The sequence below is a fragment of the Paramisgurnus dabryanus genome, chromosome 19, assembly GCF_030506205.2.
Source record: "Paramisgurnus dabryanus chromosome 19, PD_genome_1.1, whole genome shotgun sequence".
Classification (NCBI taxonomy): Eukaryota; Metazoa; Chordata; class Actinopteri; order Cypriniformes; family Cobitidae; genus Paramisgurnus; species Paramisgurnus dabryanus.
Genome location: NC_133355.1, coordinates 31,442,431 through 31,461,069, shown reverse-complemented (window position 1 = coordinate 31,461,069; position 18,639 = coordinate 31,442,431). Strand labels below are relative to the sequence as shown.

The 18,639-nt window shown below is 38.6% G+C and overlaps 1 protein-coding gene across 3 annotated transcripts in view; it reads left to right on the top strand.

Moving 5' to 3' along the window:
- Positions 1 to 18,639, top strand: part of tnxbb (tenascin XBb) — a 69,555-nt gene that overhangs the window by 39,693 nt on the left and 11,223 nt on the right. Inside the window, exons 7-14 of one of the 3 annotated variants that reach the window (XM_065290902.2) lie at positions 310 to 1,275; positions 1,381 to 2,640; positions 9,467 to 9,589; positions 13,888 to 14,031; positions 15,199 to 15,318; positions 15,678 to 15,833; positions 16,105 to 16,247; positions 16,350 to 16,482. In XM_065290902.2, coding sequence (XP_065146974.1) covers positions 310 to 1,275; positions 1,381 to 2,640; positions 9,467 to 9,589; positions 13,888 to 14,031; positions 15,199 to 15,318; positions 15,678 to 15,833; positions 16,105 to 16,247; positions 16,350 to 16,482 — 3,045 coding nt within the window. Of the gene's footprint in view, positions 1 to 309; positions 2,641 to 9,466; positions 9,590 to 13,887; positions 14,032 to 15,198; positions 15,319 to 15,677; positions 15,834 to 16,104; positions 16,248 to 16,349; positions 16,483 to 18,639 lie in introns of all 3 variants that reach the window. The other 2 variants (XM_065290900.2, XM_065290903.2) reach the window with 2 other exon arrangements.

The window sequence follows — 18,639 nt, the reverse complement described above, 5'->3', positions numbered from 1 at the left end:
TAATTAACCAGCAATCCCAGATTTTTAGTTCCATTTCATTTTTTCTCACATTTGTTCTTTCTTACAGGAAATGTAAACTACTGAAGATTTCAACCGGATAAAAGTTGACCAAAACATACTGAGTTACTTTGAATAAAGGTCAAGTTGAGAGGAACCAACCTAGTCCTATTATTGTTTGGATAACTGAACTAAACTGTGCATTAACACTACCATTTTATTAACAGGTTTATATCTTATAAGGGCATCAAGACATTTGAAAATATTTTTTAAAAAAAATATCATAAAATTCTAACCTTTATTCATGCCTAGGCAACACCTTAAAGCCTGCAGACAGGATGACAATGGGGACTGTGACCATGCATGTAAATTTGAATGCTGTCAACAACAAAGAAAAGGGTCCATGGTTAACAAACACAACAACTCTGTTCCCGAGGAAGCAAGGACTAAGCACAATGAATCAGCCAACAAAAGAAAGGTCTGAAGATTCAGATATAACAGGAAATAACACTGACCTTAAAACAGGCATTTTCATTAGACCTAGGCAAAAAAGACCCCTACCCTTAGATAAAGATAGGACATTACCCAGACCTGGAACAAGCACAGACACCATAAGAACACCTTATAGTCCAGAAATAAAACATTTAAATTCTACCAGGATAGGCTTCGGACGGAGACGAATAGTTGTGCCTTCTTCAATAAAGTCAGCAATATTGAATCCAGTGAGACCAAAGACCCCAGATGTGGACTTAACCCATCATATTTCTGATGGTAAACTACTAGAATTGCTCATGAAAGAAACACAACCTGATGAGGGACTGCATTTTAGAAGAGCACCTTCTAGGATAATGAGAAATGGCACTACAAGCCCCAAATATCAGAAACACATAGCCACTTCATCTACCACATCACATATTTTCAGTAATCTCACTGAATCAACTGAAGAGCCAACAATCACAACAGAAAAAAACCTTACAGCCTATATAAATGGGACAAAATGTGTAAGAAAAGTTTTGGTTGGTTACAGGAAGATAGGTGTACATGGAAACACAACATCAGAAGGAAATACACGGTTTAAAAACCTTACAGTTATAGTTGGCCACATAAATGGAAATGATGTCTTAACCAAACTTCTAACAGGCAGTTCAAGTGATAAAGGGGTGGTTAGAAGGCTGGATCAACCAACAGCTGAGACTTTTGAGGCTAGACGAAGAGTGAACGAGGAAGCAGGAGAGAAGGACACTGAAGCTGATACGGAGAAAGAGAAAACTTTTGCAGGTATAATGAATGCCATCCCCTCTTCAGCAAGGCAATCTGAGACAAATGATTATCCCATCACAACCACAGCTTCTTTTCCAAATCTTTCTACCCAACCATTTTTAGCACAACCTGAGAGAGTGGAACAAAATACAGGAGATCAGTCAACTACAGAAAGATCACCCAGGAAAACCAGTATCAAGCAATTATCCATCCCCAGACTAACAACTAAAGCAAAACATCCAAGTTCAGCTCCCCCCCCATTAGATGGTAAATCTCCTTTAGAGTCAACTTCATCTTCACAGAAAAGCAATCACCCATCATGGTCTGGTTCCATTGCCTCCCAAGCTTCAACTCCTGAACCAGTTCAGAACTCAACAACTCAGAGTTCTCTTTTATTCATCAAAGCTCCCATAAAAAATAACACTGTAAATTCAAATAGTGGCAGGCAGGTTTTCGGTCTGATGCCATTCCAACGCACACCCTTAAGGGGTTCTCTTCATCATCATTCTTTTGTCAGTCGAAACGGCTCAAGACAAATTCTACAAAAACCTTTGTACCCATACCGAGGTCCCATAAGGCGACCTTTACCTTCAAAAGGCATAATAAGAAACAACAGAACCCTCAACCAAGTCAATCCTATTCAACAAGTAAAACCTGCCATCCTTGCTGCTAAACAAAACAGCACTAGTATCAGTATTAGACCCAACACAATTCTACACAGGAGCAATGGAACAGCTAATAGACATACAGCAAACAGAAAGTCACAAATAAAACATAGTGACACCACTCAAATGGGCCCAAACATAAAGCAGTATGAAAATGAAATGTCTGATAAGTCTTTTGTTACAAACCCTCTAACAGAAAAAAATAATAAGACTCAGGAATATGTGTTGAATGAACCTGATAGCTCTATTGAGAAAGTAAGGGTCAATAATGTAACATCAACTGGGTTTGTAGTATTATGGGAAGCGCCGAAAGGAAAGTTCCGACATTTTGTAATCACTCATACTGAGCTTGCAGAACAAAACAAAGCAGAAAATGTTGGGATGACAAAGGACCAAGAGAGTAAGGAAATAAATGAAGATGACCAAGACAGCCGAAACAATGAAGATAAAAGTCAGAAAGAAGTTCTTGAGGCAAAAGCAGCAAAGAAAGGCAGTTTAAGCAAGGAAAAAAGTGCTGGTCACAAACTCATGCCAAATGTACAGAGCATAAACACAAATAAAAGTGGAGAAAGCACTAAGAAATTTACAACAGTTCTCCCTGGATCAGCCCGTTCGCACCGAATTATAAATCTCAGCCCACAGACAAGATACTCTGTGTCCATAATTGGAAAGGGACCTGCATTTCGCTCCAGAACTCACAACCTCACCGTACATACAGGTACTCAGAACAGTAAACTCAGTTCTTAACCTTTAATCTTTCTGTATCATACCCAACTGGTAGTTAATAGGATTTTTAAAGCTTTTTGTGGAAGTTCTGAATATTTTCAGCATTTAACACTGTTGCTTTTCGTGTTGTATAGTGTATAACCCTTGACCAGCAAGGGATTTTTAATCAAAGCAAAGTCAAATTCTTTTTGATGCCCAATCGATTTCTGCCCAGCAACCACCAACCGCTTTTCTTTAATTTGTATTTTTTAATTCTTATTAATTAAATAAATAATTTTATAGTGTAGTATTTAAGATAAAGTATTTTTGCTACTGGATCACCTAAGTCTGCCCAGCGACAACCAACCACTTCCTTTAACTTTTTTTAAATATTTTTTTATAATATAGTATTTAATATTTAATATACTTTCTATAGGATGATCTATGTCTGGCTCTCTCTAGGTTTTTTTCTAACTGGGAATTTTTTTCTCACATTTTTCTCCTATGAGTTTTTTCCAACCCCTTGGCATTAGATTAACTTAGAACTTTCTTACATTATGTTACATTACTACTACGCTCACTAGTACGGCCTAATCTTAGCCGCTGTAGTTTGCTACTTTTGTTGTCCTCCAAGTTTTTTTCGTGCTTTCTTTTGTTTTTATTAATGTAAAGCTGCTTTGGAAAAATATTAACAATTGAAAAGCGTTATATAAATAAAATTGAATTGAATTTAAAGCTTTGATTAAAATGCATTGTGTAAATGTGAATAAAATGTTAGTGTAACTCATTTGTTGTCAGTGCTAACCTGTGTGCATTTGGTCATTTGTGGACAGTGTGGGCTGCGTACTGAGCAACACATAAGCAATTACCATGCTTAAAAATGAAGATACAGTCATTCGAAAACCCATAAATGAATAATAACTAAGAAATTGGTTTTCAGTTTTAGTCCACATCTCTGTGTTAATGTACTTCATACATCTGTAAAGTTTTTTATTTCATTTGTTTAGCTTAGTTTTTAACCGTGCATATGCCAGTACGTCAGTCCATTCACAGTCATCATGCAAATGTGTGTCATGAATATCATCAGAAAAAAATTTATTTAGTAGTTTCACATTGTGTTATTTCATGTGTTAATATCTAGCCTAACTATTCACAACTATTCGACAGCCAAATACATATTTAAAATATTATAAATTATGTTTTAAAATGTTTAATTGTTTTCTATTAAACAATGTGCTACACTTTTTGGGTTTTGTGAGTATAACCATCAAGTTGTGTCCTTGCACACATTAGCAGGAGACTGGTGTGGTAGAATTGCTAGCCACCCTGTTATGTGCATAGGTACAATAAATGTAATGATCTAGTTCTGTGTTTCCCTAGTACCTTTATTTTGAAGTTCTGTTCTGTCTGCAATGTTTTGTAGTCTGTTGTAGTTTTTTTGTTCATTGCTCAGTGTGTTAATTGTTTCCAAGGTGTGTCCTATTGTCCCTCATTACTGTGCATATATCTAGCCCTATGTTTCAGTATACAGTATTATATGTAACTAAAATGTAAATAAGGCAAAGAACCCATGAAAAACAGGGAAGCGCACCAGTGACTGAGCAGAAATTGAAGCTTCGTTTGTCATTGTCACTTGATTTCCACATTAGCAATACAAGCTTCGAATAGAGGCTTTGTCTGGCACACCCATTTTTGCTCGACACAAGCTCCAAAGCCTTGGTTCAAATGTCACATCACCTCATCCTTACTGTTTTAGTACCAAACATGGACCCAGCAGCTGCGCTCTTCCAACTACATCAAGGGAACCACCCCATTGAGGAACTTTTGTCGTTGAGGCTGAGCCATCAAATACATTTTGATGATGAGATTGCATTAATGGACATTTTTCGTTTTGGTAGGAAGACAGGTCGAGGCAGTGGATACAAATGCTGTGTTTTATTTAAAACAAAAACAAGGTAATCCAGGGGAAAGAGGACACAGAAACCATTATACCAACAACAACTGAAAAACAGGGCTATATATACACACAGTAATGAGGGACAATAAGACACACCTGGGAAAAAATTAACACACCGACTAATAAACAAAAAAACTTTAGCTGTTTTTTTTCAATTCTAAGAACGCAAAGAACGGACTTGCATTCTCGTGGAGACTGGTCTTGCCAGGCGACCTTGAAAGAACGAACTCAGAAGGTCGCGAGAACAAAGAACACACTGAGATTTGTGCGATCTTCCTGCTGGTCACGTGACCTCCCCAGATTTCAAGACGCAAGTCTGCACTCGATGCATCCTCGATATCAAGAACTCATCCGGGTATTTTCATGCGTCCTCTGTACTTGCGTTCTTGAGAATTGGAATTGAACTTCGACTGTTAATGATGACGTAGAGCGAGGACACACGGACGCAAGATCGCTGAAGAACGCATATTGAGAAACAGCCTTTAACAGATTACAATACATGGCAGATGGAACAGAACTTCAAAATAAAAGTACTGGACTACGGAAACACAGAACTAGATCATTACAATATTTAATTCTTCAAAAGTTAAAAGTTGGAAATTAGGCTAACTTTGCATTTTCTACATTTTAAAGCTGTAGTCTACGATGTTGAAAATCGGTTGAGAAAGCCTGAGGCGGTTAGTAAGTTTTAAAAAACTCATCCCGCCCCTCTGTGCTACCTGAGCCCTCCCACTGGGAAACGAACTGAACAACGTCACTTATTCAAGCTTTGATCACTGGTAGTAAACATCAGAACAGAGATTTACCGAGCAGTAAACACATAAAGCCTTGAAGGAATGAACAATTACAATTATGATTGCAATTGACGTTATTTACATTCACAACAACGTTTGGCATACGTTTCCCCTCCTGAGCTTCAAGAAATGACTTTGTAAATATAATTACTTTGACCCGTGATACGCGATGCTAAACGGCTAACATTCCAATGCCGACCGGCAGCATGAGCATGTTGTTGCCAGACTGATAAAAAGATTTATGTAACACCACACACAATCTTTGTAAATATAATTACTTTGACCCGTGATACGCGATGCTAAACGGCTTCAATGCCGACCGGCAGCATGAGCATGTTGTTACCAGACTGATAAAAAGATTTATGTAACACCACACACAATCTTTGTAAATATAAGTACTTTGACCCGTGATACGCGATGCTAAACGGCTAACATTCCAATGCCGACCGGCAGCATGAGCATGTTGTTGCCAGACTGATAAAAAGATTTATGTAACACCACACACAATCTTTGTAAATATAATTACTTTGACCCGTGATACGCGATGCTAAACGGCTTCAATGCCGACCGGCAGCATGAGCATGTTGTTACCAGACTGATAAAAAGATTTATGTAACACCACACACAATCTTTGTAAATATAATTATTTTGACCCGTGATACGCGATGCTAAACGGCTAACATTCCAATACCGACCGGCAGCATGAGCATGTTGTTGCCAGACTGATGAAAAGATTTATGTAACACCACACACAATCTTTGTAAATATAATTACTTTGACCCGTGATACGCGATGCTAAACGGCTAACATTCCAATACCGACCGGCAGCATGAGCATGTTGTTGCCAGACTGATGAAAAGATTTATGTAACACCACACACAATCTTTGTAAATATAATTACTTTGACCCGTGATACGCGATGCTAAACGGCTAACATTCCAATGCCGACCGGCAGCATGAGCATGTTGTTGCCAGACTGATAAAAAGATTTATGTAACACCACACACAATCTTTGTAAATATAATTACTTTGACCCGTGATACGCGATGCTAAACGGCTTCAATGCCGACCGGCAGCATGAGCATGTTGTTGCCAAACTGATAAAAAGATTTATGTAACACCACACACAATCTTTGTAAATATAATTACTTTGACCCGCGATACGCAATGCTAAACGGCTTCAATGCCGACCGGCAGCATGAGCATGTTGTTACAAGACTGATAAAAATATTTATGTAACACCACACACAATCTTTGTAAATATAAGTACTTTGACCCGTGATACGCGATGCTAAACGGCTAACATTCCAATGCCGACCGGCAGCATGAGCATGTTGTTACCAGACTGATAACAAGATTTATGTAACACCACACAATAGAAGTATAAATAGATGCGTACCTGTTCAACAAAAAGTCTGCCGTGTCGGCGTCGGTTTTCAGCCCCAAATCTCCCTGAAGCTTCCTCCAACGGTCAATTGCGGACCCTTTATTGATTCTACTTAGAGTCCGGCGTTTTTCACACTTTTTTTACCTCTGCTCTTTCCTCTACAGACTTCCCTTTTCTTCTAACCTTTACTGTAGGGACAAGAAGCTTGCTGCTGTCGGTTAGTTTTTTTTCCATTAGTGAGATGTTGCTGCTTCGCTAGCTAACATACACTGACACAAATTTCATGTCGCAGGCACGAGAGGGGCGGTGTGGTGTGCGATGGGGTGGAGACGCGATCGCGAGGTGGATTTTCAAGTGTATGGGGATTTGATGAGAGCAGTTAACCAATGTAAGCTGTCCGGCCGGACAGTTTACATTGGTCAATTTATCTGCCGCCGTACACCCAATAGACTGAATGGATTTTTAAAATTCTTTTTTCTCTTCATATTGTTAGGCCATAGCTTTAATTCACAGAAACAGCTTCCTTATTATTTTTTTAAATACTGTTTAAACCATAATTATATACAACAAAATTGTATAGTTTTAGTAAAAAACAACAACATTGAGATATTCATGAGACTTTTCATGATCACCTTTCATGATCACCATTTATCGCTGCTTTAAACTTCTTTCACTCAGGGTAAGATCCCTACTGAAAAATCCAGCTAAGACCAGCATAAGCTGGTGAGCTGGTTTTAGCTGGTCCCCAGCTTGGTTTTAGCTGGTTTTGCTGGTGTAGCAAGCTGGTCTAGCTGTGTTTTGGTCACTTTTTAAGCTGGTCTAGCTGGTCTTAGCTGGTCAGGCTGCAAGACCAGCTGACCCACCAGCATGACCAGCTTTCCCAGATTGGGAGGACCAGCTTAAACCAGCTAGTGCCACCTTAAACCAGCTAAAACCAGCTACCAGCTTATGCTGGTCTTAGCTGGATTTTTCAGTAGGGATTAAAGTTAACCACCATCATGGCTAAACTCACCACTCACACCAAATCTAGGGTAAGACCATGGTCGGCCCCCTAGATCTTTGCATCAAAAACTAGTACATTTCAAAAAGTAACCATAAAAATTTGAATATACACCCCTTCAATATTGGCCAAAAAAACAAATTGTGCTCTTTTAGTGTTTTGACATGATGAACTCACACCATTTACTTTTGTGTATTCACTTTCTCATTAATTTACTCTTTTCTTTTCTCTTTCTCTCTCTAGGAGCATCATCAGCATCATAAAATCATGCTTCTGTTTTCTTGCCCCTGCAGGATTTCATGTCAGTCTTTAACTGTGACATTTCTGTTGGTGTCTGTATAGGCAGTAGCCTATATCGTATATATGTTTTGATTGCACATATATACTTATGTCATTATGTTTTCAAAGACAACAAATACCCAGTCTTTTATTTTTAAAACATAAATTGCAAGAGAATTGTCAGAGATTGTTAAAGGGGACCTATTATGCAAAATTTACTTTTACATGTTGTTTGAATGCAGTGTGTAATTAACCACTCTATGATAGAGCTGTAATCGGGCCTTAAAAGTTAGGCCCGAAATGTCCGGAGCCCGACAGAATGCAGCCCGAACCCGAACGTACATTTAGATTGACAGCTTTTTAAAAGCCCGAACCCGTTTACAGCCCGACATTATTTAAATGTGCGCACACACACAGCTTTTGTCAAGAATGAGAAATTTACACAGGTTTTAACATTATTTATTCATGACTAATAATCTACACGCCACTTGGAAGTTGAAACAAAGAAATAAGTAATCTGTAACATTGTAACATCTCATTCTAAATAGGCTTATGCAATACACTATAAATATGCCAATAAAATTATTATTTCTTAACGAATTAAATTAAGATAATACATTCTGACTTAAGATGGGTATTTGGCAATAACGAAATTAAGAGGCAGGCTCCGCGGGATTTGCGTTCGCACCTCTCTCCATTACTGCCAACATTAGTCTATATCCTCTGTCTAAATTATGTAAGACTCGATTCATATTTAGTTATACATTGAAAAACCTACTCACCAAGATTAGGCTACATGTTTTTGATGAGGAAAATCATTAAATCCACTGTAAATGAATTCAGCGCGATCCTGCGCTACTGATTTGAACTTGACCGCTCATTTACCTCACAAAGCCGGAGCGGAAGCCCGAGCCCGCCCCGAGCCCGTGTAAAATGTTAGAAATGAAGCCCGAACCCGCCCGAGCCCGTCGGGTCCCGACGGGTCCCGTCGGGTTCGGGCAAAGATCTTCAGCTCTACTCTATGATGGAAAAATCCACCAACTACTTTTTCTATAATCCACAAAAATCAGAAGTGGCGTCTGTGCTGTTTCAGATTTCAGCCTACAGTGATGTCACTGAACCAAAGTGAACCGTACAACAGACCAACTTTTGCAAAGCGTACCAGTTTCTGCATATTGGGTCAGAGGCATTTCATTATTTAAAATATAAAAAATTAAAAACTCAATTGAATTGTTAGTGTCAGAGAGAGAGGACGTGCTAACTAAAAGGTTTTTATGCACCTTGTGAAAATTTCAATTAAATTATATTATATTATTATAAGTGTATAATATGACCCCTTTAGTTTTTTTGACATGTCTGCTTCTGTTTATCTCCCTTTCCTACTCTTATTACAATATTAATTTTCCATGCTCACATATTTAGGTCCTGAGCCTCCATCTAATCTATCATTCAGTGATGTGACCGACGGCTCTTTTACTGTGTCCTGGGCCAAGACGGAGAGCAAAGTGTCTGGATTTAAGATCACCTATACTAACGTCCAAGAAGGTAAAATAAAACTAGTTTTCTGACATTCACAATGTAGGCAAACAAAGTAATCATTTGTGATCACAAATGAATATCATTCTTCAAATGTTTGTGCCCCCATTCTGCCCCATTGTTTGTGCAAACAGCTTAATTTGACCTGTAGTTACCTATGACAGTCGAAATAAGGTGAAATGAGGTTTGTTACTAATCAAAATTTACACTGTCCCTTGCCTACCATTTTTTACAATTCCAATTAACTCTTACCTCGCTAGTATTTTCTAAATAAGTTGCCAGTCAGTGCCAGCATTTTTTGATCAAAGTCACAAAACTTTAATTGCCTCCAGAATATTTTATTGTATGAATATTTAAACATTCTGGTCCTGTCTCAAATAGCACTTGTGGACTTCCTCAGACTCCACACTTTGATGATATCATGTAGTGCAGGCCTTAGGGACCCTTAATGGGAGTACACAAGTGTGCACCAGAGTTGTATTTTGGAACAGGAAGAGAAGTTCCCCATCAGTGTGAACTCCTCCCATCCGTCGTTTGATTGCTCTTTCGCAAAGGACTTCCGGATTGGTAAATTGCATGGAGCCTGCAGCAGTGCAGGGTTCGCCGAAGACCGCATCAAGGGTGCAAAGGGGGTGCTGATGAGCACACTTCCGAGTGTAAAAATGACAGATGGGACAAGCACACGCAATTAAGGCCACAAGACCGAAGGTCCACATTAAGTGCGCCATTTGGGACAGGGCCTTTAAAAACATCTCGTCAGGCTGTTATTTCCATTCCCTGGTGGAGGGAACAAGATGTTGTATCAATGATGTTACACTAAAGGTTTGGTTCATAGAGATCTATCTCTGATAGAATCTAAAAAGGCCAAATGAAATACTGGCAAGTGTAATTTGAATAAGAAGAAGTTGTTTTATTTATAAAGTGCCTTTCCAAAGCTCAAGGTGTCTTTACATTGCACTTTACAATACATTTAGAAACTTACATATACATCACAGTCACATAGGACACATAGTTACATTATTCAAAATGCATGTTAAATAGATATGTTTTTAGTTGGGTCTTGAATGCACTCACAGATGAGGTAGTACGTAGTGTAATAGGCAGCGAATTCCATAATTGGGGATCATGAATACTAAATGATCTTCAACCTACAGTGGATAACCGGAAACGAGGGTTGGACAATAAACCAAGTTTCGCTGATTTAAGGGACCGTGCAGGGCGGTAAGGGTAGAGTAAGTCAGACAGATATTGGGAAGCAAGACCATTTCATGTTTTGAACGGTAGAAGCAATACTTTGAAGTGGATATGTGATGCCACGGGTAGCCAGTGAATGTCATGTAGCAAAGGAGTAATGAGAGCATAGTGGAGGTGAGTAATCTTGCTGCAGAGTTTTAGACATACTGTAATCTTGCAATAAGTTTTTTTTGGGGAAGACTGAGTAATAAGGCATTGCAATAGTCCAGACGTGAAGTGATTATTGCATGAATTAAGATTTCAGCATCAGCTAAAGTGAGAGAAGATCGGAGACGTAGCAATATTACGGAGATGGAAAAAAGAGTTTTAAACTAGAGAAGAAATGTGAGAGCCAAAAGATAGAGTTGAATCGAATAAGACACCAAGGTTACGAACTGATGACGAAGGCATAACGTGAGTTCCATCAACATTAAAGGACTGGGCCATCCTTTTGGCTGAGGGAGTAGAACCAATCACTAATATCTCAGTTATATAAATGTATAAAGGGAAAGATGGCTTGCACACCTGGCTTTGTGCTTAGAAACCTGTAAAGCATTTCCAAGCTGGGAGAGATATTCCCTCCATCAGGAAATTAGGTTACAGACCTAACTGAGACTTTTCCTTTCTGTCACTTACTCAACGTTGTGTCGATGATGTGACACTAGGGGCTCCTATCCTAAATGCAACAAAAGCACTTGTCAACGTCATGACTTAGCCGGGCAAGCATGAACAGCCCATAGCGTGTCAACAGTAAAAACCTTCTAATGCACATAGTAAGGAGTTTCCATAGTTTTTCACTCATGGAGAAAAAAGTTTGAGAAGGGTTAGGGAGGGCCAGTTCTCTTATGACATGCTACATCTGCACCCTGTAACTTTTTTGTTTAAATGAGAACATAGGTGGCTGGTGACCTAAGATGCATTGGTAAGGGGTGAGATCATTGGTGTATTGGCAAAGAGAATTTTGGATGTATTCAGCCCAGGGAAGGAACCAGCTCCCACCATTTTGGTTCTGGAGACATTCCAACCTGAGGTATCTCTTGATTTCTTGGATCTTGCGTTCAGGTGTGATAACTTAAGGATAGACTCACTGTGACTCCAAGCATTAGGAATGCCTTCCAAACTTGAGATATAAACTGAGGTCCACAATCTGGTATTATGTTTTTGTGCAGACCGTAATAGCAGAAGATGTGTTGGAACAGGAGTTTGGTTGCCTCAAAGGCCATAGATAGACCCTTAAGTGAAATTAATTTGCAGAGCTTGGAAAAAAAGTTGACCATTATGACAACACGGGTATGGGAGTTGGACAGGGCTTGTTCAGTAATGAAGTCCCAGATGGGACCATGGACGGCAAGGCACAGATTATGGAATCAATTTACCAACAGGGATTTTTTGGGAAGTATTGGTGATGAGACAGACTTTTGAATTCAATTCTATTTATTTAGTGCTTTTTACAATTTAAGAGTTGCAAAACGAGATAACTCCGTTTTAAAAATTTTTGTCAAAACATGTTTATTATTATGTTATCATATTATTATTTTGTTTTATGGTGCTACTTAGCTCTATTTTTTAAGTTATGAAGGTTTAAATCAAAACAAACCAACTGCAGTTGAATTGATATTAATTGGAATGCACAACCATAAAATTTGCACCAAAACTCTTCAATTGTTCATCGTTCCAAAGCAGCTTTACCCTTGGGGTAAACACAGAGGACAAATGCACACACATGCAGTGGATTGTTATGTGAAACAAAACAGTACCCAATCAAAAAGCGAGCTGATGCAAGATAAAACCATAACAACTACATGCCACAGCAGGCACAGTCCAAAGTAAGATACACATCAGAGATGTAAAAAGTAGGCCTGGCAAACTCGATTGCTTTAAAGGATCACTCACTAAAGTGATCCGGGTTGTGTGAGTCACTTGAGTCACTTAAGAAAGTATTGCTAAATCCCCAAGGAAACTCAGTACAGACCCACTTGTAACCGGCTGATCCACGCGACTCGAGATTATCAGAGTTGGAAACATTGCAGACTCGCAGACCATGGGACTCATGAGACTTCACTTGCTCTAGAGATCAACTAACCGGCTGATTTGCGCGAACTGACTCGAGATTTTCACTCGCGGGGGATCAGCCAAGGCCGGTTAGTGGATCTATAGAGCGACTGAAGTGTCCTCAAAAGCAAATCCACAACAAAAGCCTTTCACTTCTGAAATAACATGCTTATAGGTTTTAGGTTTGGTGTGTATGGTCGACCATTAAAAAAATTAGGCCTAATAATAATAACATAATAATATAGAGAAAATATAGAAAAAAACTGTGTCCCGATTATGTAGCCCCCACGAGCCGGAGAGTCTTGAGTCTGCAATGTTTCCAGCAGATCTGCGAATCTGCAGTGTTTCCGGCTCTGATTCGAGAGACAGTTTGCGCTGATCAGCCGGTTACGAGTTGAGAGATTCTCCAGTCAGAGCAGATTCACATGTCTCTCGAGTCCGCATTGTTTCCGGCTCCGAGTGAAAATCTCAGCTCAGTTCGCGGCTCGCGCGGATCAGCAGGTCTCTCGAGTTTGCAATGTTTCCGGCTCTGAGTGAGAATCTCGGGTCAGTTCTCGTGCAGATCAGCCGGTTACGAGTGGATCTGTAGTCCGAGCGAAGTCTCATTAATAATGTTAAAAAGATGTTTGTGTGTGTGGTGGTGCTGTTTATGGTTTTACATTGAATTGTAGTAGGACTCAACTGATCCGGGTTAATGATACTAGAGACTCGCGACTCATGAGTTCATTTAAAGATCCGGGTGAAAGATCCGAGTGAGTCACGACTCAAACAGGTCTATTAAAAAGCAGTCCATTGTATTAATGCCATTTCTTTATGCCTGTTGTTCGCCATGTTTGTTTACTGTGAAATCACATTTGGCCTTTGAGGTGGTAAAAACTAAAACAAATGTCCATGTGACTGTGAATACGTGATAGTTCTTCATTTTGACATTAATTTTTTACACCAGACACACATATACACCGATATATATGTGGGGATATGTGTGGAAATTTGCTGATGTGTTGTTTTTGATTTAATGGCAGGTAAGCCAATCTCTGTTAGTGTGGATTCTAAAACCATCCACGTGGCTCTCTCAAAACTGTCACCTGGTTCCACCTATGAGGTCAGTGTAAGGTCAATGCTAGGACAAGAGGAGAGTGACACAATCAAGGACATTGTTACCACTTGTAAGTTTCCTATCATTATTTTTTGTAGGGTTAGTTTTATCCCAAAATAAAAACGTTATTATTTACTCACCCACATGTCATTTAACCCTAAAAGCTTTGTTTGTTCTATGGAATCAAAAGATGGATTTTAAAAGTTTTGAGAAAGTTTATAATGGAAGTGGATTGTGACTGCCTCTTCTCTTGAAAATGAGTTTGGAGGTACAATTAATAATTTAATTTGAAGTCTTGACGTGGGGTGTGTTTCCGAACAATGACTTAACTCGCTGCTGAACCACGATGCATAGTTGGAAAAGCTAACTCACATCTGTTTCCTGAAAACATTATAACTTTGTTGCACATCCATTGTTTGAACCATGTTGGTTGAATAATATAGTTGATTAAGTTTCCTACAGTCGTATGCAAAAGTTTGGGCACCCCTGATAATATCCATGATTTTCATTTATAATTTTTTTGTTAAAAAGCAAGATAAATAAGTTAACATGTCTGTAGTTCCAACCACACAAGTTTGCAATGCAGTTTGTGGATGTCCGCCGGAACAATGGTTTCTGGAAACACCTAAATCAACTGTGCTGTATAGTTGCGACTATAATTGGCTAACTCTGCTTTTCAAAACCGCACACCTCTTTCTCTCTATCCACACAAATGCTGGGATGTTTTAACCTACGGCTGGGTCAATATTGGACAGAGCACACAGGTTAAAATAGCCCAAACGTGTGTTCTGTCCAATAATGAAGGGAGTCATAAGTTTGAAGAAGTCATATTTTGGTAGCACATTACTGTCCACAACGCAACAGTAGAGGAGTGAATTGTGTTGTTTGCCTATAGTCTCACAATGAAAAAATGGCACTGGTCAAGACTTTCATCAAATAATGAATTACATTTTTTACCAAGTCTGTTGGTATTTTACAATGTATTTGAAACTGGACACTCTCGCCGAAACCAGAAAACCAACATAAAACACTTGTGTGTTTTGGTTCTTGAGAACAAAGAAGCAATCAGGGCTTTAAATTACATTAGGGTTAGTAGATAATGGCAAAGTTTCATATTGGGTGAACTAACCATTTAACCATATAAAGTAATAGTCATAAAGGTGATTAAAGATGTGGGCTCTTGATGTGTTTCAGTGTTAGATTGAATAATAATATATATCTACAAACATTCCCTTAGTGCCTGACACACCAACAGACCTGAAGGCTATAAACATAACAGACAGCAAAGCCCTGTTGTTGTGGAGACCTGCCCTGGCAACCATTGATCATTATATAATTAGGTACAGTTCTGAGACAGGTAAGCAATATTCCATCATTTTCTCAAAATTGATTATCTGGGCCTTTATATGTGTGTTTTAAACCAGATAGTAGAAAAGAAAAGAGAAAGAGGAAAAGAAGAGTCCCTAAAGTGAAAATCCCCAACATTTCATTGGAATTAACCTAGCAATTAAAAGGGAGAAACACACCAGATTTATCCTCCCTTGCACAAGCTTTCAATTGTACTGTAACATGTTATAAAAATATGTACATGATTAATAACATTAAACAAATCATCACAACACAGTACATTAACAAAAAATAAAATATTCTTCTACATTTTATTTACATTCCAAAAACTTCTTACCTTCTTGTGTTTTTCACTCATCTCACTATAAGCACCTGGGTCTGGAATAACCATGAAAGTATCTGGCAATGCTGCAGAACAACAGTTACAGACCCTGGAAGCTTCCACTGAGTATAGAGTGACCATCCAAAGCCAGCTGGGAGACATAATCAGCTCAGAAGCCACCACAGTTTTCACAACATCAAGTGGTTAGCAAATGAATTCTGTAATAATTGAGGTGAAGTGCCTTGAATGTGAGCTTTTCAAAGAAACTAAATTAACTTAAATTGAAACTACTTTAAAGCAGTTTTTATAGTTTAACACTTTTTTAGTTTAACATGTTACACATCCATCTGACATACCGACATGTTGCAATTTCATGTATGTACAAAAGGTAAATTTTTCAAATAGCTCTGTATCTTCTCATCATTTTAAAAGTGCTTAAGTTTAAAATTCTCATGAATGCATGGTATGTGTTAGGTGCTGATAAACAAGGGGACAGTCCTCGTGATCTGAAAGCCAGTCAGGTGACACCTCGTACTGCGGTGTTGTCATGGAAACCACCTGCTTCAGGCTTCACCAGTTACAAACTAAGTTATTACACAGATGGCCAGGACATTAAGGTCAGACTTACACATCAACTGATCTTACAACACCTGTTTTGCTCAGTACTGTACTTCTTTTTAATTAGCTAATAGACATAAGTTTGTGCTTCTTTTATACAGGAAGTGATTCTTGACCCCACAATCAAGGAGTACAAGTTAACTAGGCTACACCCAATGTCAACATACACAGCTCAACTACAGGTTGAAAGAGGTGGTCTTCATATGACTGCTATCTCTACAGAATTTACCACTGGTACTGAGATTTTTTTATTTATTTTATAATTTGGCTGTATATTTGAAATATTTTTATGAGAAGCTGTATAATATAATGACGGATTTGTGGTCAAAAATTGTTATGGTATACATGGTATTGTTATGATATTGTCAAACTGCTGAACCTTGTCTTATAGGAAAAATACAATAACAATTTATTCAATTCAGATATATGTATAGTAGTTTTCACAGTTACACTGTCACAAAGCAGCTTTACAGGAGGACACAGTGTAAAATACACATAAAACCCAGGTCAGAAAATTAAAAAAACATAAAGCAAAGTTACAGGATGCAATTATGTGTATGCAAGTCTGAAGAAATGTGTCTTTAGTCTAGTTTTAAACTAGGAGATAGTGTCTAAGCCTCAAACCGTATCCGGGAGGCTGTTCCACAGTTAAGGTGCCAGGTAGAAAAAAGCTCTCCTTTGGTGGACTTGCTATCCTTGGAACTTCTAAAAGATCTTAAAGAGTGTAAGAGTGGTTTATAGCTTATTAGAAGAGCTAAACCTTTTAGGGCTTTATATGAATGAATGAATTAATATTTTTATTTAAAGGGGCAATAAGTAGGATTTTAAGTGTTTTATTAATCAAAATCAATGTCTTTATTCATAAATATGTCCTTGTTGGTGTCAAATGACCTCTGCCAGTGATCTGACTTTTCTTTGTAAGCTTAGAATTTCTTTTCTTTACTTACATTGAACGGGTAAGTCCAAGGAGGCTTCCATATCGTTCCGCCGTATTGATAAACTATAATAGCAGAGAGGGACAAAAAGCACTAGCCTACCAACGCGTTTCCACAACGCGTTTTCATTCAGAACTAGCCTGGTCCAACCAGACTCTCGTACATTCATTTCATTTGTACAGAGAGTCTGGCCACGCTCCATTGCAAAGCGTTACTTCCGTTAAGGAGGATCCATTGTTGAAGTTTAAAACTATTGGATCTGCCCAGAGTCACTCAGGATCTGCCATACGCAGTCGCTAACGTGTGGTCGTGACGTATATAATGCGCCAAAACCGCCCGGAAACAAGAAGTATGAATAATCAGACCAACAGACATTTAGCAAACCTGGTTCTTGCTCCGGCTTTAACTTCTATATATTCGACAGCTTTGCAACGGACCGAACAGCTTTTCTCACGTCTTTCTCCGCTGCCATTACTGAACTACAACTCAAAATGACGCACGACCTCAACGTCATCATTTTTAGCCACCCCCCTCTGTTCGCTGATTGGACCTGCAGATTTTTGCAGGAGAAAACAAAACTCTACAAAGCAGTCCCAGACGTACTGCTAAAGCGAAATGAAAATTAAGCGGAAGCACGTAGGAGGGCGGAGCCAGGCTAATTCAGAACACGTGAACCAGCTGAAACAGACAAGAAGATCAGCGATTACATAACGGCTACCGTAGTTGCAACACACATCTGGAAAGGGGAGGAGCTAGTGAGCACGTTTGAATGCAAAATACAATTCCACCACTAGATGGGGGTAGATCCTACTGATTGCCCCTTTAAGTGTCATGTACTCATGGTGGCCAGCCTGCTTATATGACACTATCCAGTCATTAGGAAAGATTTCCATCAAAAAAAGAAAAGTAAAACAAACAATATAATAAGCCACAAGATCCTGACATAATCACAACTAAATCACCTCATTTCAGGATATAAAGTCTTTTGTCTTCGTGTCCATGCCTTCTCAACAAAAGTTGCCATACAAAAAATTTAATTTTCAAATAATCATAACATAATTTCATCTTCAGATAACCAAAACAGATCCGTTTTTTTTTTTGCATCATATTATACAAATCAATTCTTAACTTGTGAAGTGGGCAATAAAACATAAAATGAAATTCATCCTCCACCAACTTAATCACATACAGAAAATCAACCTAAATCACATACAGAACATAACCTGTCCTCCTCTGGGACTCCTTCAAAGCCACCCACTTCACTTTAGAAGTGAGAAGCAATATTTTGTAATTGTCATGAATTTAATTGTTACCAGTGTAGATGCTAAAATTGGGGTTTATGATTGCACTTGCGTGACCTGGTAAGAAGTAGCAGCTGCATTTTGCACTAATTGTTGCCTATTCATTGAGAATGCTGGACAACCATCCAGCAGAGCATTCCAATAATTAATCTAGA